The sequence below is a fragment of the Metopolophium dirhodum genome, chromosome 6 (assembly GCF_019925205.1).
Source record: "Metopolophium dirhodum isolate CAU chromosome 6, ASM1992520v1, whole genome shotgun sequence".
In the NCBI taxonomy this organism is placed as follows: domain Eukaryota; kingdom Metazoa; phylum Arthropoda; class Insecta; order Hemiptera; family Aphididae; genus Metopolophium; species Metopolophium dirhodum.
Genome location: NC_083565.1, coordinates 26455846 through 26483644, shown reverse-complemented (window position 1 = coordinate 26483644; position 27799 = coordinate 26455846). Strand labels below are relative to the sequence as shown.

General features: G+C 29.6%; 4 protein-coding genes across 9 annotated transcripts; 2 read left to right on the top strand and 2 right to left on the bottom strand.

The window, feature by feature from the left end:
- Positions 1–246: 246 nt before the first annotated feature.
- LOC132946204 (uncharacterized) lies at positions 247–9142 on the bottom strand. The gene has a single exon (XM_061016082.1). The coding sequence runs from the start codon at positions 5833–5835 to the stop codon at positions 5116–5118; it is 720 nt and encodes a 239-aa protein (XP_060872065.1). The 5' UTR covers positions 5836–9142; the 3' UTR covers positions 247–5115.
- Positions 9143–9317: 175 nt separating this feature from the next.
- On the top strand, positions 9318–13570 carry LOC132946207 (ATP-dependent Clp protease proteolytic subunit-like). Its single transcript, XM_061016085.1, has 6 exons — positions 9318–9487; positions 9746–9904; positions 9969–10060; positions 10132–10324; positions 10827–10932; positions 13336–13570. The coding sequence occupies exons 1-6, from the start codon at positions 9455–9457 to the stop codon at positions 13425–13427; spliced, it is 675 nt and encodes a 224-aa protein (XP_060872068.1). The 5' UTR covers positions 9318–9454; the 3' UTR covers positions 13428–13570.
- Positions 13571–14036: 466 nt separating this feature from the next.
- LOC132946199 (voltage-dependent calcium channel subunit alpha-2/delta-3) lies at positions 14037–22797 on the top strand. Of its 2 annotated transcripts, XM_061016070.1 has the most exons (28): positions 14037–14361; positions 14439–14520; positions 14605–14718; positions 14788–15079; positions 15142–15273; positions 15449–15705; positions 15780–15899; positions 16160–16379; positions 16512–16648; positions 16745–16885; positions 17163–17255; positions 17403–17486; positions 19199–19273; positions 19345–19452; positions 19519–19593; positions 19674–19824; positions 19912–19963; positions 20031–20191; positions 20258–20299; positions 20371–20461; positions 20542–20643; positions 20744–20856; positions 20927–21075; positions 21140–21391; positions 21860–21962; positions 22027–22180; positions 22344–22554; positions 22658–22797. In XM_061016070.1, exons 1-28 carry the CDS (start codon positions 14258–14260, stop codon positions 22748–22750), a joined length of 3708 nt encoding a protein of 1235 aa, XP_060872053.1. In that variant the 5' UTR covers positions 14037–14257; the 3' UTR covers positions 22751–22797. The 2 variants fall into 2 exon arrangements, with proteins under 2 accessions (XP_060872053.1, XP_060872054.1); XM_061016071.1 differs by lacking the exon at positions 16745–16885 and having other exon boundaries at positions 14048–14361.
- LOC132946202 (E3 ubiquitin-protein ligase TRAIP-like) lies at positions 15565–27606 on the bottom strand. 5 transcript variants are annotated; one of them, XM_061016080.1, is made up of 10 exons: positions 26734–27134; positions 25687–25810; positions 24578–24793; positions 24353–24511; positions 24176–24286; positions 23982–24116; positions 23625–23805; positions 23319–23435; positions 23170–23241; positions 15565–15606 (listed from the first exon to the last, which is right to left on the bottom strand). In XM_061016080.1, exons 2-10 carry the CDS (start codon positions 25803–25805, stop codon positions 15580–15582), a joined length of 1137 nt encoding a protein of 378 aa, XP_060872063.1. In that variant the 5' UTR covers positions 25806–25810; positions 26734–27134; the 3' UTR covers positions 15565–15579. The 5 variants fall into 5 exon arrangements, with proteins under 5 accessions (XP_060872063.1, XP_060872061.1, XP_060872062.1 ...); XM_061016078.1 differs by lacking the exon at positions 15565–15606 and adding an exon at positions 15675–15927; XM_061016079.1 differs by lacking the exon at positions 15565–15606 and adding an exon at positions 16761–16953.
- Positions 27607–27799: the final 193 nt, after the last annotated feature.

The window sequence follows — 27799 nt, the reverse complement described above, 5'->3', positions numbered from 1 at the left end:
AAATCGTAGATTTACAAAAATATTTTTAAGCGGATTGGTGATATTATAAATATCGTAATGTAATTGCAGCACTGAGCGAGTTTTCCTCGAGACTTATCGTTGTACCAAAAGCAAACGGTTTACTATGAAATTCATTCGTCACAGAACAATCAAAAATGAACACAATATCTGTGATTTAAATAACAAACAATAAAACTATGGAGGTAGGTAGCTAGTATATATTATAATACAGTTATGTATAAATCTATAAAATATGCCTTATTATATTATAGGTAGCACTAATGAGGCACTAAGCCGTCATACAATTTAATTTAAAGTAGTTATATAGTAGGCACAATTATTATTCAATTATTATACTAACCTATCGTAACGATTAATGAATTAGTCTTCGCTCAAAATCGATTTCCGTGTGCAATAAATATTTAGTAGGTATTTACGTTATTAAAAAAAAAAGGTGGATAAGTGGATGTCGCTCTGCTGTACAGTAGGTTACAAGTGGGTCACTGTAATGGATGGTGTTAAATTTGAATTCAATGATATAATATCATTGTATAAGAAAAACGATTCTGAGCGAAAACGGTCAGTCAGCCTATATGATATTACCAAGTATATTTGATGATATTATTGTGAATAAAGTAGTTTATATAATATAACCTATTTACGTGGAGCCTTGTTTTAAATTTTCAATCCTTATAGCCATAAAAGTTAAACATTTTATACATTTTTAACTACAAAATAATTAATAAATTATAAATTTGATAAATGTTGTCAAAATTCGATCTTTAAATGCTTATAAAATAAAATTTTGCCTATGTATTTTTCATATTTTTCAACTGCTATTAGAACGATATATCAGGAGCCTTATATTAAATATTCACGCTGTTTTACCCAACAAGTAAAATTTTATTGATATTAATAGAAAAAAAAACTAAAAAAATTGAAAACTGACAATGTCCGTAAAGAGTCAAAATATTTTTAAAATTTTATGGTGTATAGAAAATGCTAATATAAACATTGAATGAAATTTTCAAGTATATACAGTCATTCGTTTTTAATTACAATAAAATAAAAAAATTGTTACATGAGAAATCAAGTGAATATCAAATGTTGTAAAAATATAAATTTCAGACGCTCATAAAAATTTAATTTAAGTTTCTTGTAGATATTTTTTTTTTTTGATAAAGGTAGACAAACTTATGAGTAATCTTATATTACATTTTCAAATCTTAGATTTAAAAAGAAAAATTTTTATGAATTCTCAACTCAAAATAATTTGCTAACTTTTGTGATTTTTCCGTATTTTGTCAAAATTTGAACTTTAAATGCTTATAAATAAAAACTGTGACTAAGGCTTTTTAATTTTTTTCATCTGCCTTTGAAACAATAACCTAAGAACCTTCTATTAATCAAGCTTTTTTACTCAACAGATAAAATTTTATTGATATTTATAGAAAAAAAAACTAAAAAAATTGAAAACTGACAATGTCCGTAAGCAGCTCAAAAAGAGTAAAATATTTTCAAAAGGAGTTACACCAAAAACCAAAATCGATTTTCTCGAAAACAGATTTTGCGTAAAAATTCCCGTTTTTCCTTAATTTTTCTTTTGTTTTTCACGTCGCTTTTGAAAACTACTGGGAAATTTTTACTTTTGACCCCCCCAAAGTACCAACTAGATTCACTTTCCTATCAGAAAAGTTGCTGTTGAAGAAAATCCAAGCACTTTTACTGTCCTAAAAGGTAATGATAGACACAAAAATAAAATAAAAAACACATCATTGTAAAATCAATACATTCATCGCTTCGCTCAGAATCTAAAATTATTCAGACTTCAGAGGTAAATTATTAGATGCCTATATAAATAGTTTTAGTTTCTGAGCTGAGCGATGAATGTATTGATTTTACAATGATGTGTTTTATTTTTTATTTTTATACATTTTTTGTGTCGATAAAACAATAATCAATTCTTTTGATTTTTTTTTCTATAATTGTCTGTAATACAATTTTATTTGTTGGGTCAAAAAGCTTGAAAATGTAATACAAGGTTCCTAATATTGTCACTATATAAGTAGTATACTGCTATATATAACAGTTAAAAATATTAATAATACATAGGCAACATTTTTTTTATACAAACATTTTGATTTCAAATTATGACAAAATGTATAATATTTAAAATTAAAAAATTATTTTTTAGCTAAAAATGTATAAAATGCTCCTAATATATTGTTTCAAAGACAGATGGAAAATATTAAAAATCCAGTCACAGTTTTTTTTCATAAGCAACTTAAAAAGTTCATGTATTGACAAAATACGTAAAATTCACAAAAATGTGCAAATAATTTTGAGTTCGAAATTCATAAAATTTTTTTTTTTTAAATCTAAGATTTGAAAATGTAATACAAGATTCCTCATAACTTTGTCTACCTTTATAAAAAAAAAAACAATGTATACAAGCAAATCAAATTATTTTTTTATGAGCGTTTGAAGTTCATATTTTTATAAGATTGGATATTTACTCGATTTCTCATGTAACGATTTTGTTATTTTGTTGTAATTCAAAAATGAATAACTGTATGACACAATCATATTATTATTATTATTGACACTTCGTGAAGATGCTATATTCATATTATTTTGTATTTATGTTATATACGTGCTTCGAAAATTTATTACATTTTCCACTTACGTTAAAGGTCGAACCACCTATTGTGGGGTTATGCCTATAATTATTATATTATTGTAAAACTGTCAAAAAGTGATTTCCTAGCACAAACGATTAGGGAAAAAGTACCTATCTGTTACAAGTTATGTTCAGATTAGGATATTACAACTCAAGTTAATAATTATGTAGAAAATATGGAATCGGTACAAGCACGTATACGTGGGGGTTTAAGGGTTCAACCCTCAACCGAAATGTTTTCATACAATATTATTTTTCGACATTTTACCTATGTAAAATACAATTTTTAAATTTTTCCCAAATTATTTTGTATTGACTACTCGACTATATTGACGTTTGCACATGCTACACAATACATATTATATTGTTATTTAGAACCCTTGTATAGTATAGTTTATAAAACTGTCCATGTCGTTCCCGCCGCGATGTAATGCGTTATTTTATGATTTATTCAGCAGTTTTCGTCGCCTTTTGTGTTTGATGGCTTAAATATTTCTTGGTACATATTATAATATCCGTGTAGCGTTTATACTACGTTTATACTCTGTATAATTAACTAACGATTTTTTTTATTTAAATTATATATTTTAACGATTTTTTAGTCGTTAAATCTGTAACAATTGATTAGGTATACACTCGACAAAACGAAAAAAAAGAAACAATATTTTTTTGTTTTCACAAAATTTATTTATTAATAACAAAAACAAAACAACATACAAAAGTGTATAAATAATATTTTTGAAAACAGAAATAGTGTTTTGATTGAAAAAAATTTAAAAAATCAAAAGGGAAAAAAAAATCGAAATTTACAATATGTGAACAGTTAGAAAATTTGAAATAATTAAAAAAAATAAAAGGAAAAAAAATACGTCGGGCAGGAGGTCAGGACACAATCAACAAGGGGGAGAGGATGCAAGATGGCGAATTTTGGTGCGGTGTATTAACTATTCGACTATATTGACGTTTGCACGTTCTACATAATACATATTATATTATTATTATTTACAATTCTTGTATTGGTTTTGGTCGTTTATGTCGTATCCGCCGGTGTAATGCGTTAGGTATTATATGATTTATTCAGCAGTTTTTGTCGCCTTTAGCGTTTATACTGCAGGTCCACAGTCATTACTTTGCATAATTGACTAACGAGTTTTATTATTTAAAATATATATTTTAACGATTTTTTTAGTCGTTAAATCTGTAACAATTGATTATACACTCGAAAAAACGAAAAAAATAGAAATTTTTTTTGTTCACATCAAAATATGTTTATTAATTAAAAAAGTAAGAAAATGTATGAACAACAATTTTGAAAAAAATAGCACATTTGCTAAAAAAAAATATAAATATAATATTTTACACAATATTATGCGTTTATGAAAATAAATAAAAAAGAAAAAATAATATCTGAACAATTTAATAATTTGAAATAATTTAATAAAATTTAAAGAAAAAAAAAATACGACGGACAGGATAGACACAATAAACAATGGAGGGGAGAATGCGAGATGGCGATTGGTGCCGAAATGCAGTGTTGCTGGCCACTGGTCACCTCTGCACGTTCTCACGACCTGTCCCGCGGGTTGCCGAGTATGTCGCGGGCGCGTTTGCTCGGACGCTTGACGACCTTGCCCAGCCGGCGAGGCCCAACCAATACGGCCGCGGAGCGACCACGGATGTCGGCGACGAACGGCGGCTATAGTGCGCGATGTTGTGCGCGTTGACGGTCGACGGCGCGACGACTCTGCCGACGGACGGCGAAGACCAAGACACGGAGCGAGCGAATCGAGATTTTGTGCTGCGGAACCGGCGGGGACGAGCGAAGCGGCCAATGTGGGATTGCCGCGGGGCGAAAAGGCGAGAGTCAGCGGACCGCAGCGCGATCCTCAACTCCCGGTAATTTTCGCCCTGGCGTTGTCCCTTCGGCCGCTTCTTCGTTCCGCCGCCGCGGTGGTGAAGTCGCGCGCCGCCAGACCCTGAAACCGTTAAGTTTCCTTGGATCCGGCGGCGCTGACGTCCCCGTGTTCCTAGCACGCAAATCTCCATACCACTCACCCCGTGCCAAGGTCTCCGCCGCTGCCGTCGTACAGAGTCGCCATCGCCGTCGTCATCGTCGTTGTACCGTCGGGGCGGAATCGTTGCCCGCGCCGGTACCTCTACTAGCCGCCGTGTCGTCGCCGTCGTCCGTCGTCGCCGCTCCACGTGACCGTAGCTGCAGCCGGGCGCTCGCCGAGCCGCCAGAGGGTCTCGCGCGTCAAAGACGACCGAGCGCGCTACGCCCGCGAACAACCCGTCGCGCCGCGGGTGACCGGAGAACGTGCGTGGGTGACTTACCGCCGCGCACCGTCCGTGCTCTTTCTTACATCCTCCCCTCCTCTGTGTCGCCGTCGTCCTGCCCGTCGTCTACGGCCAAGGGGTGAGCTGCGGACGGGTTCTCATCGGCAGCAGCACAGAGCCCGGAAAAAGCGTCTCACGCTTTTCCACCTCGTACGAGGTGGATCGATTTTTCCGGGTGCTGCCGCCGGGTCCAGCCAACCGACCAGCTCACCAAGACTATTCTTTACAACTATACCCCTGGCCGGCTCAATTTTCTCATCCAACACGTCTTCTGTACGCAAAACGTCGTCGAGCGGTCCGCCCTCAGGAGTCGGAGTGGGATCGACAGGCCCCGACTCCGAGGACGGCGCGTCCCCACACGACGACGTACAGCTGCTCGCCAACAAAACGGAATGGTCCTCTTCTGCTTCCGAAATTTTCGAATCGTCGTCTTCCTGGACAGTGTTGTTGTTGCCGAGCGGTGCTGCCTCTGGGATCGGAGCAAGCTCCGACTCTGCTGCAGACGACAGCGCATCGCCGCTCGGCAATCCATCACTGTGCAAGGAGACGGACTCCTCGGCGTCTTCGTCGAACTCCTGTCCATCTGCGCCTCCAAGAATCGGATTTTGTCCTTCGGGCTCCGACTCCGGGGTCTGATCGTCGCCACTCGCAATAGTAGCGCCCGAATCAATGGCAGACAGAAGGAGGGTAACTAAACCCACGAGATATTCGTCTGTTTCGTCAGCGTAAGTGCCCTCCATAATGTTGACAACAATGTCTTCTAAGATTTCGAGCAATATGACGTTTACAGCGTCGATGTTATAATAGGTAGTTGCCATCTTTTGTTTGAGCGAAGATAATATGTATATGTGTATGTTTGGATTTAATCGAGAATTGCTAATGAGCTAAATACAAATCGTCCAACACAGAGACCGATCTCCGAGAAAATCTCCCAGACGACGACGACGACGTGTATTACTACTAGCCGGCCAGTAATATGTTTATCGTTCTCGTCGGCCCGCAGCATTAGAATTTCGAGCGCGTTAATTTTTCTAAAGACCATTATTGATATAATAATATTATACCTATAATATTTTAACGAGGATAGTTTCTGGTATTACGATTTGAATTATTCTGTGACTCGATTTATACTTTTAGGTGATCTTTTATATTTATATATATATGTTACGGGCAAACTCGCAAACTGCAGGGGCGTCATTTCAACTTTTTTTTTGTTGGTGCCAAAATGTTTGCAGGCCACATAGAAAACCTTTTTTTTGTGGGGGAAAGGGGGAAGGTCAAGTTGGGGCAAAAAATGTAGAATATTCGTATAATTTATTTAATATGTCACTTGTATGAAAATATCACAATATTGTACTATTTTTTACGAACTATGTGTAGGTACTTTTAATGTATTTATTTTATGTTGTGGATACCACTGATACCAGTGTGCAGTGGAATTTACACTTGGTAAATAAATGTATGGGTAATGGGCATAAAACACCTTTATAATAAAATACCCAACCGAACATAACTTACACATTTCTCCCTGTATACTCAAAATCCATAATATAGCTTAATAAAACCAGAAATTTATTTTATGGGTACCCTTCTTTACAATGTTTGTGTTATAATTGTATTAATAATTATAATATTGTGGGACCACAAAACCACATCAAACATTCTTGGAAACTAAACATTATAGAACAATAAATTTTTTTTTAATACTGAAAAAATATAAAACACATCGGCGCTTATATTTATTGTTGGCAGGCCAAAGAAGGCGTTTTAAAAAAAATGTTGGTGCAAATGTACACCCCCCCCCACCTCTAAATGACGCCCTTCGGCAAAGTAGGAAATTGAGCATTGTGCACAGTATATAGGTTAAATATTCAATATATTAAAAATCATCTTATTGTGAGTACTTAAATAATCATAAAAAAAAACTTGAATTAATAGACACTTCAAATATTAGTTGCCTATTAATAGTTTTAAAATCTATTATCAAATATATGGTACTTCCTATACTGAAGAATTAATATTTATCTCTTAAAGTGGTTTGAAATGAATAAGATGATTGATGAATATTATTGATTATTATTAAATTATAGTTATTTTAACAGTTTTATTTAAATTAATTATTACTAAAAAGTAAAAAGTAATGTTAGGCACATATGATAGCATTATATAATTTTATTAATATTATAATCATAGGCGGATATTTGGTCACATCCGTGGGGGGCTTAACATTTTTGTCTTATCCATTAGCGTAAACATACATTTTTAAATGCTTCAACCTACTAACTACTGAGTAGACACTCCTACTTTATTCTAGCAGAGGAACCAAGTGTACATAAGTATATTAAAATACACAATTTATTTTGACATCTATTGTGATTTGTTACATTCAGGGGGGGCTTAAGCCTCCCCAAGTCCCTCCCAATATCCGCCTATGATTATAATCACATACACAACTAATATGGCACTTTGAGTTACAAAGTCTACCAGAATTTTTGCATTTACACCGATTGAGTTTATATATAATAATACAATAGTAATGATTCTTCGCTCAGAATCGTTTTTCTTATGCAATGATATTTGATTATATCATTGAATTCAAATTTAACACCATCCATTACAGTGACCCACTTGTAACCAAATGTACAGCAGAGCGACGACCACTTGCCCGCCTTTTTTTAAATTATTGTCGATAAAAAAATTTTAAAAATTAATCGTTATAGTTTTTTTTAAGTTTTTCATCATACAATCATACATTTTAGTTTCTAAGCAAAGCGATGAATGTATTGATTTAACAATGATAATTATTTCATTAATTTTTTATTTTTTTTTGTGTCCGTTTACACATTACACGATAAGTAACTTTATAGTATCTTTTCCGGCGGGAAAGAGAATATAATTGGTGCATTTTGGAGGTGAAATTTAAAATTCCCAGAATCTAGTTTTCAAAAGCACCGGGAAAAAACAAACAAAAAACGGGAATTTTTACGCAAAATCGATTTTGATTTTGGTGTAACTCTAAAAAAAATTACACGTAGATACATGAAATGTTCACTGAATGTGTAAATTTGTAATTTTTATACACCATAAAATTTTAAAAAGTACCTATTTTGAAACATTGGATATTTACTCGATTTCTCGAGGAGTGATTTTATTATTTTGTTGTAATTCAAATACGAATAATCGAAATTTCCACTATGATAATATGTTTATTTTATAATTTTCTATACTTGATCGTTTTGAGCTGTTTGCGGGACCTTTTAAATTGAACATTTTTAGATTCTGAGCGAAGCGATGAATGTATTGATTTTACAATGATATGTGTTTTTTTTTTTTATTATTTTTTTTTTTTTGTATCGGTCATCACCTTTTAGGACAGTAAAAGTGCTTGTATTTTCTTCAACAGTAACTTTTCTGATAGGAAAGTGAATCTAGTTGGTACTATGAGACCCCCCATAGTACCAACTAGAAAGTAAAAATTTCCCAGTGTTTTTAAAATCGATGTGAAAAACAAAAGAAAAATTAAGGAAAAACGGGAATTTTTACGCAAAATCTGTTTTCGAGAAAATCGATTTTGGTTTTTGGTGTAACTCAAAAACAAATGACCGTATTTGGACTGAATGTTTATATGAGCATTTTCTATACACCATAGAATTTTGAAAATATTTAGACTCTTTTTGAGCTGTTTACGGACATTGTCAGTTTTCAATTTTTTTAGTTTTTTTTTCTATAAATATCAATAACATTTTATCTGTTGAGTAAAAAAGCGTGAAAATTTAATATAAGGCTCCTGATATATCGTTCTAATAGCAGTTGAAAAATATTATTAATTTATAATTATTTTGTAGTTAAAAATGTATAAAATGTTTAACTTTTATGGCTAAGGATTGAAAATTTAAAACAAGTTTCCACGTAAATAAGTTAAATATAAATTATTTTATTCACAATAATATCATCAAATATATTAGTTATATCATAGGCTGACTGACCGTTTTCGCTCAGAATCGTTTTTCTTATACAATGATATTATATCATTGAGTTCAAATTTAACACCATCCATTACAGTGACCCACTTGTAACCTACTGTACAGCAGAGCGACATCCACTTATCCACCTTTTTTTTAGTTTTTTCCCATCGAGAATCGATATAAATTATAAACTGTATTATATCATAATGGCCTTATTCTAGTTTATCTCGATGTTTTTTTCATAGACGTATCACATGTTCACATTCTGTGCTGGTATCAGTGAAACCTATTATCAGATACAGCCGAGATCATCGAGATTAAAGATAAACGGTTATCATATTATCATAATAATATTCCTATTTGGGTTTTCGTGAGAACTGAGAACTAATATTATTATTGTAGTAAATTTATCTTATAATTTTAATTTTCAGTTATTTGAAATATAGTAAATTAGAATTAATTTAAATTAAAAATGAGTTTGTCACACACTCGCAGTTTATTGCAGGTAAACTATTATACATACTTGATACTTTATAGTGTTCACATTCAATGTACACAACAACTATTTTTGTTGTGAACACAATATTTAACTACAGAAAAATAAATTGTTCATTCCTGATCAAAGTGTATTGAATATAGATGTCCATTACAATGTTTGTACCTATTCGTTTTTACAAATATAAATTAAAACTAAATCTTATGTTTTGAATTCATTACTTCAGCAATGTTCGGAATATTGTAATTTTAAATAATTCATTTTCAGCACTCGAGCAAAATTTTGCAACTGAATAATGGCCCGATTTCCAATAGTATTCGTGGATTGACTATACCAATTGTAGTAGAACAAACTGGTCGTGGTGAACGTTCTTATGATATATTTTCTAGACTTCTTAAAGAACGTATAATTTGCGTTATGGGAGAGGTAATTACATTTAAGCTATATATCTATTTCATGTTTATGAGAACAAATATTTTACATTAATTAGATCAATGATCATGTCGCCTCATTGGTAATAGCTCAGTTATTGTTTTTACAATTTGAAAATCAAAAAGCCACAATCAATATGTATATTAACAGGTAAAATATTTTTTATTTGTATAAGTATTCAATAATATAATATGAATTATAAATTTATGATTTTTGTTTAGCCCCGGTGGTAGTGTTACAGCTGGTCTAGGCATTTATGACACTATGATGTATATTAAGCCGGATGTTTCAACTTGGTGTATAGGACAAGCTTGTAGTATGGGAAGTGTTTTACTAGCCGCAGGGGCAAAGGGTAAAAGGCATGCATTGCCTCATTCAAGGATCATGATTCACCAGCCATCTGGCGGAATGCAGGTACTTGTTACTAACTTGTATATAAATAGAATTTATTATGTTTGTATAAACAAAATATTTTTGGTGTACATTTAGTATTTTTTTTATTTGTCTGAGAAATATTAGTAAAACATTATCCAGTTATAGTTATTGATTATTTACTAAAAACTAACTATTAACCAAAATTATAAATTATAATATCATAGGTATATGTACCCAAAATAATACATTTTTTTTTAATATACATTTGTATTATACTATAAATACAATTCAACTCTAAATCAAGGTACAACTTTTAACTTGCTAGTACATATTAGTGTTTTAAAATTAAGTGAACAGAAATTCAGAAATAAAAATTGACCATACTAGAACCCTAAATAATATATTACCTATTATGATATATTTAGACAATATGTATGACAAATCACGTTTTTGTATATTTAATTATGTTTATAAATTTTCAATTACTTTGATGAGTGAAGAATTTAAAATCAATTTAATCAGTTTATTAAAACTATTGCAGGGAAAAGCATCAGATATGAAAATTGTAACTGATGAAATTCTAAGACTTAAATCGTCGTTAATTGACATTTATGGTAAACACACAGGAATGCCTGCAGATAAAATTGGTAAGCTTATTCCATTATTATAAAAATATTTGAAATTATAAGTTATGTAAAATAAATCAATGTTTTCTATAGTTAACTGTTAACTTTTTAATTATTTTATAATTTTTAACTTATTTATAATTGAGGATTGTATACTAAAAAAATATTCAACTGATTCTGCCAAAAAAAACGATTGAGAATATTTTAACTGAAGCAAAATGAAATAATAGATGTATAGGTTATAAATTATAATAGATAGTTTCCTAAGACAGATAATATTAGGCGGGTTATATCTAAATGAAGTGTATGCAAATCCACAGTTTTTGACTAATTGGCACATTTTTCCCATATATTTTTTGGGATCCCAGACGTGTTGTAAAAGTATTAGAATATAAGCCATGGGTAACAGCTATTATGTATTAAAGGCAAAGTGTATAGCTGAAACTTGAGGAATAAAAATATATTTTACCTATTTTTATGATTCAAGGAAGGTTTAGACTTTAGATAATAGATTGAACTAAAGTTGTTAACTCGCTATTCATAATGAATATAAAATAATCAAAAACGCAAATTCATTATTACTTATTACTATCTGCCACATTTTTATTGCCCATCTTGGTTTTATTTATCCTCAGGCAATACAGCTAATAAGGCTGACAGACCATCCCGTGTATTTTTCATATGCAATGATTTATAATTAAATTAATGTTTAACACACACATTACCTACTCAATGACAAGGTATAATAGACACATAATGTACAGTAAATCGTTACCTACTTACCTACTTATTTTATCTGATGTTTACAGTGACAGTCAAATGATTTTGAAAAGGAGGGAGATATGGCTGATTTTGTAACATAAAAAATATAATTAAGGTTTATCAGCAATTAAACATTGAAAAAAGGTGGGCAAGTGGGTGTCACTCTCCTGTACAGTAGGTTAAAAGTGGCTCACTGTAATGGATGGTGTTAAATTTGAATTCAATGATATAATATCATTGTATAAGAAAAACGATTCTGAGCGAAAATGGTCAGTCAGCCTAGTCAGCTAGTGAATAAAGTAATTTATATATTTACCTATTTACGAGGAACCTTGTTTTAAATTTTCAATCCTTAGATATAAAAGTTGAACATTTTATACATTTTTAACTACAAAATAATTATTAAATTTTGTCAAAATTCGAACTTTAAATGCTTATAAAAAAAAACTGTGCCTATGTATTTTTAATATTTTTCAACTGTTATTGTAACAATATATCAGAAGCCTTGCATTAAATTTTCACGCAATTTTACCCAACAAATAAAATTTTATTGATATTTATATAAAAAAAAATTTAATACTGACAATGTCCGTAAACAGATTAAAAAGAGTTAAATTATTTTCAAAGTTGTATGGTGTATAGAAAAGACTAATATAAACATTCAGTAAAATTTTCAAATATCTACAGTCATTCGTTTTTTTATTACGACAAAATAAGGAAATCGTTACATGAGAAATCGAGTGAATTTCAAATGTTGTAAAAATATGAAATTCAAACACTCATAAAAACTTAATTTGACTCTCTTGTGAATATTATTTTTTTGATAAACGTAGACAAATTTATGAGAAATCTTGTATTATATTTTAAAATCTTTGATTTAAAAACAAAAAATTTTATGAATTTCTAACTCAAAATAATTTGCAAATTTTTGTTTTTTTTCCGTATTTTGTCAATATTGGAACTTTAAATGTTTATAAAAAAAAAAACTGTGACTAAGGATTTTTAATATTTTTCAAATGTCATTGTAACAATATAGTAGGTGCTTTGTATCAAATTTTCAAGGTTTTTTACCCAACAAATAAAGTTTTATTGATATTTATAAAATAAAAACTAAAAAAATTGGAAACTGAAAATGTCCCTAAACAGCTCAAAATAAGTCAAAATATTTTAAAATAAAGCTTAGTGTATAGAAAATGCTTATATAAATATTCAGTAAAAATGTTATGTATCTACGGTCTCTTGTTTTAGAGTTACACACAAAAACCAAATTTAGCAAAAAATTGATTTTGTGTAAAAATTCTCGTTTTTCTTTAATTTTTATTTTGTTTTTCACGACGCTATTGAAAACTACTGGAACATTTTACTTTTGACCCCCAAAGTACCAACTAGACTCACTTTCCTATCAGAAAAGATACTGTTGAAGAAAATCTAAGTACTTTTACTGTCCTAAAATGTGGTGACAGACACATAAAAAAAAATAAAAAAAAAATAAAAAAACATCATTGTAAAATCAATACATTCATTGTTCAACTCGGAATCTAAAAGGGTCACGCGGGGATCTATCACTATCTATTACTAGGAAGTAAACTTGTTAAATTACTAAATTTAAGTATTTAATATGAATTAAAAATAGCATATATAATATATATATATATTTTTTAGATGCTAGTATGGAATCTGATCATTTCATGAGTGCGGATGAAGCTGTTACTTTTGGATTGATTGACAAAGTTGAACAACCATCAATAAATTGATTTAATGTACTATTGTATTTTTCCTGTATATTTTACCCTTGTTAATGTTGTTTAATTGAAATATTAATATTAAAATATTGTGGTTGTCCTTTTAAATTAGTCTAAATTTTCTTAAAAATAAATTGATGTTGATTATCAAGGAATATCATCTAATATTGAAAGTAATTTTTCAAAAAATGGCTGCCTGATATATTTGTATACATAAGCGTGCGCAGACATTTCTGGCAGGGTAGTCATACATAACACATTAACACATGTACGTATATTCATATTTACTCCTAAGTTATAAAAACTAATTTAGATGGGATAACCTCATTTAACTAAATTTACCGTACTAAAAAAGTATTTTATAAATAAAAATAAAATTATTGACTATCATAATAATATTGAATATTGTGGGGGAAGGGGAAAGTTTGCAGAGTAGTCAAGTGCCCATCATAAAACCCCAAGTGCACACTTATGTTTGTATAAAATGTATTATGTAATGTTAGAAATTATAAAATAAACATAAAAAAAAAAAGTTTGTTCAATTATTCAATATAGGTACCTACGCTTTTTATGATTTTTTTTTTAAGGCGAAGGCACTTTACTAAAGGTTACTGAATAATTAAAATTTCTAGACGTCTAATTTTGTCTATAATATCTAAATTAATAAAAGTTGAGTTAATTCTGAAGTAAATTGGCTACCATCCAAGAGTGGGAATACATGTGTCTATATTTAGATTACAGATATGCTAGAGTGTATCCCTAAAGGTTATAAAATCTGCTGAAACCAAAACTGTTTAAATGTGTAATTACATTGGTTAGTGAATAAAGTAAAAATTCTAAGTATGAATATTTGTGTAAGTGTAAGTACATTCCTTGTTGCAGTTCTATTTGTTATATATGCTATAGATGTTCAAGATGATAAAAAGAATAATCTGGAAGAACTTTTGTAAGTAATACTTACAATAATTTTTTTTCCTGCTTTATGCAAACATTTAAAGTTATTGTTTTTTAAATTTAATTTAGGGTGGAAAATTGGGCTGAGACATTTGGAAAAGAATTGTGGTATCTGGGACAAAATATAACTAAATCTGATGAGATTAGATTGGTATATACTAGATAATAGTATTAATCGTGTTCTTATTATTACATGCATATAATATTTTTAAACTATAGTATAAATTGTGTTTAGCGTTACAAAAAATTGAACGAAACACACGTGTTTAGAACAAATGCTAGTCAACTTCTACAAAACATATCAACAGCAATGAATCGTATGATAAGATTGAAAATGACAGCTGTATCTGTAAATAAATCTAATTCTATGTTCTAACTAAATTATATTACTATATTGAATGATAAAATAATTTTGTAGTGTCTTATGGATGCAGCAGAACGTTTATCTGAAGAATTTGAATGGAAATTCTATGGAGAAAATGGAATTTCGAACTACACTTATTATAATGCAAAGTATTCACCAGTTGAGGGTATTGATGATTGTAATGATACCGACCGAACTACCCCAAATATATCTTTGGATCTGGGAAAAATTATTATTCAATTAGAATTCAAAACAATGAACCTGACAAAAAATGATCATTTTTATGGATTATCTGTTAATACTGATTACAGCGCAGTTTATTTACCCACAATATTATTTGAAAAACGTATGTGTACTTTTTATTGTTTCAACGTTTTATCTAAAATTCTAAAGTAATAATATTTTCAGTTGAACATGTCCAAAAACCTTTACAATGGTCTGAAAAAATGGACGAAGTGTTTTTACAAAATTATCGCAGTGATCCATCACTTTCTTGGCAATATTTTGGAAGTACAGCAGGGTTTATGCGCCATTATCCTGGTAATATTATGTTATAGCTCTAATTATTATAGCTATAAAACATACTGACAAGTATGATCATTTATTTAATAATATTATAAAACCAATGTTATGAGACATGAGAGTATTTTTTCCCATGGTCATCATACTACATTCAGCACAGAAACATTGATGTTTAATATTATTTTATTTTTAGCTATAAGATGGTCAGCTAAACCTAGTGTATTTGACACCCGTCTGCGACCGTGGTACATACAAGCTGCAACTTGTTCAAAGGATGTAGTAATTTTGTTAGATATTTCCGGTTCCATGAGTGGCATGCATCAATCAATTTCTCAGCTTGTAATTAAATCTCTATTGAAAACATTCAATAATGATGATTCGATTAATATTATTTTTTTTAATACTGGTTTTACTTACTTAGTAACTTGTTTTAAAGAATTATTAGTCCAGGTAATAATAAACAAAATTATTATTTATTCAACGTTAATCAGAACTAGTAATGTTCAATAGTTTTTATATTGTAGGCTACTCCTGAAAATCTTTACACATTTCATAAAGCTATAATTGAAGATCCAAGATTATTACCATCCTCTACAGCAAACTACAGCAAGGCATTTATTGAAGCTTTTCAACTTTTATCTAATGTAGGTAGTATTCAAACCGCAGTAAAACCTATTAAATATTTAAAAGACATTGCAATCAGGAACAATGAAAATTATTTTTTTTTTTTTTACAAAATTGTGCATGCAACAAAATAATGTAACCTTTTCCAAGTTTTAGGAACTAGAAAATAAGACAATATCGGCTGTAAGACAATATTTCTTTTAAAAATAATGTATTTGGTTTTTGCTGTATGACTTCCTACCTAATATGTAAAATGTTAGTAAATATTCTTTTATTTTAGAACAGGAACAACAACAGGTGTTCTGAGGAAACGTGTAATCAAATGATTATGTTGGTCACGGATGACGATCCTAATGAAGAACTTTTTGATGTTGTACAAAAGTACAATCGCATTGATGATAATAAATTTACAAACATACCAGTCCGAATATTTACCTACATGATGGGTCGTGATACTACTACAACACCTGAACTAGAGCGACTAGCTTGTGAAAACAGAGGTTTGTATTAACATTATATTATTAACTTAATCTTAATTACACTTATTACTTATATAGAGCTTGTAGCGCTTTGTAGCACTTATACAAAATGAGAGTAATTTTTGAACTTTATTTATTATTTTATATTTGCAGGTAGCTTTGCACACGTACATTCAAAAGACGAAGTACTTGAAAGTGTATTGAAATACATCGCTGTTTTAGCAAGACCTTTAGTATTACAAGCTGAAAAACATCCTGTTACATGGTCCCACACATTTATGGACATTTCTGTAAGTGAAAATATTTGTATATCTAACATAAGTTATTAGCTGTATTACTGAAGTTCCAGTTCATAGCCATAATTAATGTTAAGAGCATTTTGTTAGGATCCATATGTAACAAGTGCATTAAAAAATTCAATGGATCTTGATAAGCAGATGAGTGATCTCGCTGCTAATTTGAATGAACAAAAACAATTCCCTAACCAACATAAAATGGATTCTAAGTATTTGATATTGAACTCTGAGGTAACTCGTGTGCACCAGTGTCTATCCAAACCAAAATCCTAAATATTAGACTCGTTGGTTCCGATCCTCTGAAATAAACAACACAACATTAACTAATAATAGTTGCAACCATTAATGTTGGTATATTATATATTTTAATATTTATAACGTATAAAAATACACCTTTAGAATTTGTACCTAGTGTGAAACCCAAAGTTTTTACTATTTCATTATAGTATTGGCTTATATTTTTATTTTATTGAATACCAAATAATAATATTAGAACATTGTTGTACAGAGTGTAGATGAGGATGGAAATTATCAAGAATACAGGCCAATGACTGCGATTTCTATACCAATATTTAATAAAAAAAGGGATGAAAATAATAAGGTTGGTTTCATTTATTTGTTATTATAAAGTTCTAGGCATATGGTAATAACTACATTTTAAATTTTCAACAAGTTATACTACTTCCTAAGTAGGTACTTATGGTAAACTCATTAATTATTTTTTTTAAATGTGTATATTTTATTTAAGACCAGAGTTAAAGGAGATTTGCTCGGTGTTGCTGGAACTGATGTACCAATTTCTGAATTTGAAAAACTAACACTTCCATACAAAGTAAGCATAATAGTATAAATTTGATGCATAAAAATTATTAATAGAACACTCTTTTTTAAGGAGTTCTAATTCAAAGTTACTTTTAAGTGGCTCTACATTATTACTATTGTTAGTACTTGGTAGTTGCAAAAATATAAAATAATAAGGATAAAAAACAAAACTTTCGTTATAAAAATAACAGCATTTTGACAGTGGCATTCTCTTATTTAATTAGTATTTTAGATTCGTAATGATGAATGTATTGTTTTTACAATGATGTGTGTTTTTTTATTTTTGTGTCTGTGTACACGATTAGTAGTCGAAATAATGCTTCAATTTTCAACTTCAGTATCTTGTTTGATGGGAAAGTGAATCTAGTTGGTTAGTTGGCACTTTTGGGGGGTCAAAATTTAAAATTTAAAATTCCCATTAGTTTTCCAAAACGCCGAAAATAAAAATTAAGGAAAAACGTGAATTGTTACCCAAATTTATGATAAAATCGATTTTGGCTTTTGGTGTAACTCTAAAACAAATGATCGTAAATACATAAAATTTTCACTAATGTTTATATTAGCCTTTTCTATACAAGAAAAAATTTTCAAAATATTTTGACTCGTTTTGTGCTGTTTACGGATATACACAGTTTCCAACTTTTTTTTCTATGAATGTCAATAAAACTTTATTTGTTGGGTATGAAAGCTTGAAAAGTTAATACAAAGCTCCTACTATATTGTTACAATGACATTTGAAAAATATTAAAAATCCTTAGTCACAGTTTTTATTAATAAACATTTAAAGTTCAAATCTTACCAAAATACTGAGAAAAATTATTTTGAGTTGAGAATTCATAAAAATTTTTCTTTTTAAATCTAAGATTTGAAAATGTAATACAAGATTCCTCAAAAGTTTGTCTACCTTTATCAAGAAACAAATGTCTACAAGCAAATCAAATTAAATTTTTATGAGCGTTTGAAATTCATATTTTTACAATATTGGATATTCACTCGATTTCTCATGTAGTGGTTGTGTTATTTTTTTTCAAAAACAAATAACTGTAGATACGTGAAAATTTTACTGAATGTTTATATTTTCATTTTCTATATACCATAAAATTTTGAAATATTTTGACTTTTTTTGACTGTTTTTTTTTTCTATAAATATCGATAAAACTTGATTTGATTGGGTAAAAAAGCGTGAAAAGTTAAGGCTCTTGATATATTGTTACAATAGCAGTTGAAAAATATTAAAAATACATAGGCACAGTTTTTTTTTTATAAGCATTTAAAGTTCAAATGTTGACAAAATGTATCAAATTTAAAATTTAATAACTATATTGTGGTTAAAAATTTATAAAATGTTCAACTTTTATAGCTAAGGATTGAAAATTTAAAACAAGGTTCCACGTAAATATGTTATATATAAATTACTTAATTCACAATAATATCATCAAATATACTTAGTATTTTAGTAATATATCATAGACTGTCAGACTGACAGCCACCGTCTTTGCTCAGAACCGTTCTTCGTATACAATGATATTATACCATTGAATTCAAATTTAACACCATCCATTACAGTAACCTACTGTACAGCAGAGTGACAGTACTTACCCACTTTTTTTTAATGAATTGTTTGTTTTTAAATTTTTGGTTGTATAGGTATTTATTCAAATTTATAGTCAAAGTAATTATAAATTAATAATAAATATAATAAATTTATTTTTGACTTTTTAGATTGGTGTAAATGGCTATGCTTTTGTTGTTACAAATAATGGTTATGTGCTTTTTCATCCAAAGTTGAGACCTGTCGTAAGTAAAAATATTTAAGAAAGATATTGTTTTTAGTTCTAATATACTTCTTCAACAAATATGGTTTAAAGGAAGACGGTATCTTAAAAGATAATCACAATAGTATTGACCTAACCGAATTGGAAATGTTGGATGATAACGATGAAGAGCCAAGACAACCACATCATCATATAGTTCATGTATGAAGTAATATTATTAATCATTTGGAAAAATTTAATACATTTTGAATGTTGTTATTTAAGTAGTTACGGGAATCAATTGTAAATCATAAGCGTGGATCAATGGAAAATTTAAGCATTAAGTTTCACTACGACAATATGGTATAGTAAAAATAATTAATAATAAACTATAAATATAGATTTTAGATGGTAAGAATAAATTAGTGGACATATTTATTTAGAGAAGAGTTGGGTCTGAAGTTCGTAATTATCATTATACTGCATTAGACCCAAAAATAGAAGGCCCTTTTACACTTGGTTTAGTATTACCTGCCTCTTATGGTAACAATTGGATTAAAGCTGGTGATGAAATTAATAAATCCATAGAAAAAAGTAAATATAATGTTTTAAATAATACGTTTGAAGAATATATATTTTATAGTTAGAAAGTACCTAATTGATAAGTATTGTATCTTTTAGATGAACTATTTGATAAATATTTTCAAGATAAATGGAAAATTCATCCAAACTGGTATATTAATTGAAATATTGTTTTCAATTTCAAGTTTTTATACATTTCCACTATACAAATATTTCAGGGTGTATTGTGATTATTTTCATTCATCAGAGCGAAAATTTGAAAATCCTGAAGAAAAATTGCTTCATTTTATGGAAAAAATATTTTCTCCAGATTGGGAATGGAGAGAGCAATATCCAGATTCAAATTTTGAAAATATTTCAATGGACGATTTTGATAGACGTAAGGGCAACTATATTTTAAAATAAAATACCTCTAGTTGATTTAATTTTATTGTATGGTAAATAGGGGAATGTGACAGAAAACCAATAGACATAGATGAGTTCTACTGTAAGTTAATCTAAAATTAGCTCAGAATTTAATTTATTTCGCTAATACTGGTTTAAATTTCACTATTTCAGGCGATAAAGAATTAATGCAACTTCTATTTTTTGATGCAAAAATAACACATGCATTATACAATTCAACCTGGAATCCTACTTCAGAATTTGAGTGAGTTTTAAAAATATGTAATGTTTTTGTATTCTGAATTAATAATTTAATAATCTTAAATGAATCGTTTTGGTCTATAGGAAGCGTTATGTAAACCAATATAATGTTAGTGTCAGATTTTTGGCGACCCAAGGAGGGTTGAGTAGATGGCAACATATACTTGATCTGGCTGAAGGTGAATTGTATGTACAACATACAGAATAAACAATATTATTATTATTATTAATTTTACAAATATTCGTTAAAAAAAATTAGTTAATAGTTGTATGTATTTAAATTTAGACAGTTTGGAGATGTTCATAACCGATCGGTTGAGGAAGTTTGGTATAAGCGTCCTGTACTATATCGTAACCTTAATCCACAAGCATTTGTATTTTCAGTGCCTTTTAATTCTGGTATTAAGTTTTATATGGGTTTTTTAATATAATTAATATTTCAACTTCTGCATTCATGTTTTATGAATAGGAGACAATGATAAACTAAAAATCACTGCCAGTCATGCTATATTTGTTGAGGATGAAAATAATGAGGCACCAGGGTCAGTAGTTGGATATGAAATGTTACATAAGAAATTCTACGATCGCTTTATGGAAATCACGCAGACCAATGAAAATGTTAGCAATTTATTTTTATTTATTTTTTATTGAATTATTTTTATTAACTTTTAGTGATTTTTAGTGCCCAAGTTGTTTACCATGCACATCTGACCACGTTGATTGTTATATAATTGACGAAAATGGATATGTCGTACTGTCAGAAATTCCAGCAGATACTGGCAGATTTTTTGCACAAACTGAATTAAAGAGTACTGGAGTTATTATGGAAACAATGATATCAAAAAAAATATTTAGGCGTATACCTATGTTTGACTACCAAGCTTTATGCAAAGAAAGAATACCAGCCTCAAGTGCATCATCCTACTTGTTAACGGTAACTTAAATTAAATTTCAATACTAATTAAAGTCAGTTAAAGTACATAACATGAACATCGTGCAATAACAAGCCTAGTTAATTTATATATTTCATGACAAACTTGGATATAATATTAAAAATTATTAGGTTTCCTAAATTGTTTATAGGAATAATTATGTTCAAAATGTAAATAATTTTTAATTTTAAGACTTCTATCGAAATAAATATTTTATGTAATTAGTCACTTTTGGTACTAGGCTGCAATTTATACAATTTTAAAAGAGTTAGTAGATTTAATCAACATAGGTATATTATAAAATATAGTTCAAAGCCTAGAAGATAATACAATGTCTTTATAGCCCTTGTCCTGTACAAATTGTTTTTTTGATAAATTATAGAATCAAATTGAATTTAATTCTTAAAAATTATTGAGATTTAAGAATAGACATCTTTAAATAATATTAATATTTAATATTATTTTTATAGCCATTTTATATTGTGTATACGAGTCTAAAAATGTTCTTGATGAATTTACTGTGGTTATTAGTCGAAGGAAACTTAGTCCATGTATGGTCAATTAATGAAGGAGGTAATCATTAGAGTTGCAAATAATGTAAAATGTTTTAACTCATCTTATATTTATCATCTATTAGGGTATGGAGATGATGTGGTGCCCAATAAAAACCCAGAAAAATTTAAAATTATCAGTAAACCCTGCGATAAGATAGCCGATTTGTTTATGCTGCAACATGAACACCTAAGTGCTGAAGGATTTGATGCTCCACCGCCAGCTGGATCAACTATAAGGTTAGGTTCAGAAAACTGCAATAGTATGAATGTATAATAATATTGAAATCAAACTTACGATCATGTACTGTGACTATTTCAGTTAAACATTGCAGAAATTATGGGGGAGGGGCTAATATTCCTAATACGTAGTACTTTAATGTAAATCTGAACATTTTTTTAGGCCGTTTTTTGTAAAACGTATAGCCCATTCAAATTTACTTCTCGTTGTTGTAAAAAATGCAGAAAGCAGTCAAAGTCATTTGAGCGTTAATCCAGTTAAAGTGGAGTATAAAAACACATCAGGTATAATCACAGATCATAGTTGCAACAAACTGAATCTCAACTCTTTTTATAGACGCAAACTGGGAGGATGTTATAATAGTCATCCGGAGGTAATATATTTGTTACTAATTAAATCTCAATATATTATTTAATTATTTATTCATGATACAAATATTTTTGCAATTCTTTTAATACTTGATTTTATTTTCATAGGAGCCAAACACCAAAGTGTGTTCAAAATGTAATATTATTAAGTCAACAATATTATTCGTATTGTTAATGAGCAATTTATGTATACATATTTAAATTTAATTATGCTTTATCAACAAACTGTAATTCATTAATTAAAAAAAAAAGATGAACCAATAAAAAAAAAAAAAATAATATTATTAATGTACTTATAAGAATTCTAATATTGTTATTTAAATATAATTTGATATTGTCGAATATATACTATAAAAAATTACACTTATATAAATATGTTTTTTTTTTATAAATATACATAATTAAAGAATTTCAGCAGATAAAAAACTATCCAAAGTTGTATTACCATTTGATGGTGGTGGTTTTTTTTTGAAATTAGAAACTAATTTTCGCTTTTTAGTTACTGGTTTCTGTCGACTAGGGTACACATCTGGTTTCGAACGACCACCAAGACCATCAAACATTTCTTCATCTGAACTACTTGAAAAGACCATAGATTTTGATACATAATTTGCACTTACCGATTTAGTAGTTAAAGGTGGTCTCATAAATCCAATTGGTCTCCGAGGACTTTTTGGCATAAATGTGTTGACCTTAACAAGAATATAATAATCAGGAAAAATATTTAAAAACGTGTTTAGTATTTCATAATTAATATATATATATTTACACAGTGTGATGATGATTGTTCTGTTTTTTTGTTTAAACTATGTGGCTTCAATTGACCTTTTGGTTGTTCCATTGAAGAAACTGAATTTTCTGGAGAGTTTATAACTGTTTTTAAACCCTAGAAAATTGTTATTAAATTATTGATAAAAAATGATTGACAATTCAACCAACATAGTATCAATGTTTTTAATCTAATCAAAACTTCTAATTTTCTCATATTAAAAACTATGTTCTATTTAAATTTTACATTTTAATATACTTAAGTATTGAATTCACTTAAATAAATAATAGATATCACTTAATGTACTTTTTCTAAACTTGGAGTAATAGACAAATCAGGAGCTGGACTTTCGTATATTATTCTTTTACGTAATTCAGTTCTTCTTGGAGTATCATCATTTGCTTGTACTAGAGATTCTAAATTTTCACATTTCTTTTGCAGTCTTAAAATTTCTGCTTCAAGATCAGTAATTTCTGATTTCAATTTTCTGAAAAATAAGTTATTAGGCACTGTAAATGTATTCAAAAACTTAATATACACTTGGCTGATTCTTAAGTAAGATTTATAATAATACATTTTTAGTGTACTTTTAAATTAATGTTTTAAGATTTAAATATAACAATTTGTTATAAGATTAAAATACTTAAACAAAATATTACATACTCCATTACTCTGATATTCACGGATTCTTTTGAATTTACATTGCACAAATGTCTTTTAAGTTCCATGTATTTAGTGACACGTTGTGAAAACTTAGTTTCCAAATCTCTATTGCTTTCTTTTAAAGTCTGAATTTCTCTACAAAACATTTGTTGAGTTATTAAATAATACACAGTTTTTTAAATAATATATCATACTTTTTAAAAGAGGTTATAAGTAAACATAGAGTTTGAATATCAGTCTTTTTTTTTAACAGAGATACAGCTTCTTGAGAATCTGCAGCTGTTCCATATAATATACTGTTTATTCTGCAATTTAATACGAATATTACATAAATTATTAATTTTTTATGATTAAATAAAAAGTTGTCTTACGATTGGTATTTTACCAAATCTTTTCTTAGATCTTCAGCTTCAAGTTTGTAGCAAGAAGATTTTTTGCATTCAGATTTATAATAACGGACACTTTCTTGTAAAGTGGATACTAATGTTTGATGGCCTCGTATTTTGTCTTCCACATCTTTGATATGTTTTCTGTAAAGTGTAAATATAATGAATACCTATATTATCTAAAAGTATAAATTAAATATTTTTCTTTACTTTAATGAAGTCAGTTGTTCTTTATCTTTTTTGGTTATAGTTAACAAATTTTTTATTTCTTCTTTCTTCAGAGTATTTTCATATGTAAGTGATTGCACTTGGTGTGTCAGTGAAGATATGTCTTCTTTTATACTTAAATTTGAATTGTTGTGAAAATATAATTTAATAATTTGCTTTTCGGTTACTTTTGACCGACAGTGTGGACATGTTTGAGATCTGAAAATGATAGAAGTAAAGTAATAGTTATACAATTTTAAGGAGGAATATTATACATAAAACTGTGAATCGTTTTTTTATAAACCATTATAGTATACTTATAGTTGTTAGTTATAATATGGTGTAAATCAATATCATATGGTCACAGGCGCCCACAGAAATTATACTAAAGGGGAGGGAAAGTTTGCCTATACATTAAGCATAATTTATTTTGTTAATTTGGTTTAACAGGATTTTATTTAATGGTGACCTTTTTTTTTTTTGTATAACGCACTTTGTATTTGTTATACAGTAATTTATCATACTATACTCTATTTAAATTAAATTTCCAATAAGCCAGGGGATAATGCTTCCCTCCCACTATGGGCGCCAATGCATATGGTCCCAGTCTTGGGTAGTATTCCGAATACTTTTAGAGTACTATTTCAAAAGTATTTTGTGATGTATTCTGAATACTTTTATAGTATGAAAATTAAATTGTTTGATTTGCATGTTATTCCCTTGCTTTTCATTTAAAACAAAAATACAAAATTTATATTATATGAGTTGGAAATTTAGAATCAATAATATCTATTAATATCAAAATTATAACTGGTATCGTTTCATATGTTTATCAAAAATATTTTTAAGTATTCGGAATACTTTTATAGTATTCCAAATACTTTATTCGGAGTATTATATTTATCAAGTATTCAAATGCATATTCGGAATACTATTTTTCATAAGTATTCGAGTATTTATTCCAAATACTTTTCAAAGGTATATAACCCAAGACTGATGGTACCTTAAGCTGAAAAACAAACAGCAAGAATAGTAGATAGGTATCTGGAATACTCATAAAATTACAATAATATACTTTTTATAAAATTATTGAACTTAAACTTTAGTAATACCTTTGAATCCATGTCATGAGACATTCGTAGTGGAAAACATGACCACAAGGTGTTGAATGAACTGATTCAGGATGAATTCCGGTGAAACAATCGCCACATATTGAACAAGATGCTAACATTTTTGCTTGAAAAGGAAAATTAATTATTAAAAATATGATTGATATATTATACAAAACATTTAAGTACCAAATGGTACTATTGGTAAGTATTCATGGGTCAAACATTTGACATTTAAGTTTTATGGGTAATGCCCTATTGTCGTAATACTAAATTTCATGTGACAATTATTTGCCTTTGAATCTATGAGTAATATAATTGAAATTTATAAATGACAAACTAAATGTTATTGAATTATTTAGTTATTATGGATAGTAGTTAATTCGTTAAATTTATTGATAATTGTGTGACAAGTATAATTTTTAAATTTTAGTGATTCTAGATTCTAGTCTCAACAGAAAACATAAGGTAGTGTTCCAATATATGAGTAACTAAACTCTGTTCAGCGAGAGACAGTGCCGCGTACCGACGAAAACTGGTTCCCCTACGCATCATCCTGCCATTGGTTTTGATAGCATGGTGACGTGGAGGGATATGCAAAATCAGCGTGCTTTTTCACTGAACAGAGTATAGGTACTTGGGTAGTAGAAACTGGACTAGTAGTTATAATATGATGTATTATGAAAATAATTAAGAAATAAAACGAAAACTTATTATTGAATATTTTACACCTTAAATTATGTTTTTAAACGCATTTTGGTACCTATTGTTCAGACTAATGTATATTATTTTACGAATGTTTATCCAGAAAATTGTGTAGTTCAAGTAACACGACTTGACCCTAACAAGCCATAACTCTGGGATACGGATACCGATTCGCAAAACAAGTGATGCCTATACCTTCACAAATTTAAATTTTTGTAATACCTACCTACGCGGCAAAACATAAAAACAAACACTAGCAACTTACAATAGATTTGCATCTATAACATTTGTGATTGAATTAGATACCTGTTGGTTTAACAAGTTTATAGTTTTGACGTTGCTTACCTTTACAGATCTATATTGGTTCAAGTCTAAAATCAAGACTTAATCCGATTCGTCACGATGGGCAGCGAGTACATGTCGCATTCTAGAAGTACGTTTAAGAGACGAACGAGCCACTGGCAAAAGAAGTCACGAGACAGTCCGTGTGTGGCAGCGAGAAAAATAAAAAACACTATCGTTTACTTAATTAATGTCCTAATTTTATTGAACGAGTTACAAGATTAAACATCGGTATTCAGTCGGTGATTTATTTTTATGTTCGTGGTTTGGGGGAAGAAAACAGTACTGATAAGAGCGCAAGAGGCAAGCTGAATATGTTGACATTGATCATAATATTATTATCGCCATGACAGACACCGTACAAATCAAAACAATAGTTTTATTATTAAAAAAAAAATATTATTACATAATAATTATTACCATATGGATTTTAGATTGCGCTTCTGGAGGAACGCGATAACAGAGACTGATAACTCGCACAGTGTGTCTAACACGAAAACGAACGAAAAACGAGACAAACGTACGTCGAAGCACAGAACGATGGTCAAAGGTGTCTCAGAAACGATACGAGTTTTGGTCCGGCTGGCGCATCTCGGCCATTATATAGTCGCCGGTTGTCGTGGGTCGACTATCGCACTCGTTAAATTACTCGGCTGAAGCCGCGGCGAACCAGCCAATAGGGTAATAGACGGTGACACGGGGTGTCGTGGAGACATATTATTATTAAGGACGGCTTCTTTACGGGTCACTTCTATGGTCGTGGCCGGCAAACGCGATGCGAATCACATAGACGTGATATTGTTAATGGATTTTGTCATGATGCGTACGAAAAAGTTGCCACTACACCTATCCGTTTTCAATGTTGTCATGACTCCCTTATGGCACATATTATCAGATATCGAATGCGCGTGGTTTGGACCATGGCTATAACAAGCCGCTGATGTCTATACAGCCGTGGTTTGAATTCAAGTAATAATTTGTCTCAACGATAATAAACTATAATACCTATAACTTGTTCTGTGCTATAGTGCCTACTCGCAATAGTGTTATAACACTATTAAATAGGTAC

Bases quoted from the DNA above. Each gene is read 5' to 3' on its own strand.
- LOC132946207 (XM_061016085.1), top strand. From the start codon at position 9,455: ATGAGTTTGTCACACACTCGCAGTTTATTGCAG. The intron at 9,488-9,745 runs GTAAACTATTAT...ATTCATTTTCAG, and splicing joins ACACTCGCAGTTTATTGCAG to CACTCGAGCAAAATTTTGCA. The intron at 10,933-13,335 runs GTAAGCTTATTC...TATATTTTTTAG, and splicing joins AATGCCTGCAGATAAAATTG to ATGCTAGTATGGAATCTGAT.
- LOC132946202 (XM_061016077.1), bottom strand. From the start codon at position 25,805: ATGTTAGCATCTTGTTCAATATGTGGCGATTGTTTCACCGGAATTCAT. The intron at 24,287-24,352 runs GTAAGACAACTT...ATTAAATTGCAG, and splicing joins GATTTGGTAAAATACCAATC to AATAAACAGTATATTATATG. The intron at 23,806-23,981 runs GTATGTAATATT...CTTATTTTTCAG, and splicing joins GTGAATATCAGAGTAATGGA to AAAATTGAAATCAGAAATTA.
- LOC132946204 (XM_061016082.1), bottom strand. From the start codon at position 5,835: ATGGCAACTACCTATTATAACATCGACGCTGTAAACGTCATATTGCTC.
- LOC132946199 (XM_061016070.1), top strand. From the start codon at position 14,258: ATGAATATTTGTGTAAGTGTAAGTACATTCCTTGTTGCAGTTCTATTT. The intron at 15,900-16,159 runs GTAGGTAGTATT...CTTTTATTTTAG, and splicing joins CTTTTCAACTTTTATCTAAT to AACAGGAACAACAACAGGTG. The intron at 17,487-19,198 runs GTAAGCATAATA...TTGACTTTTTAG, and splicing joins AACTAACACTTCCATACAAA to ATTGGTGTAAATGGCTATGC.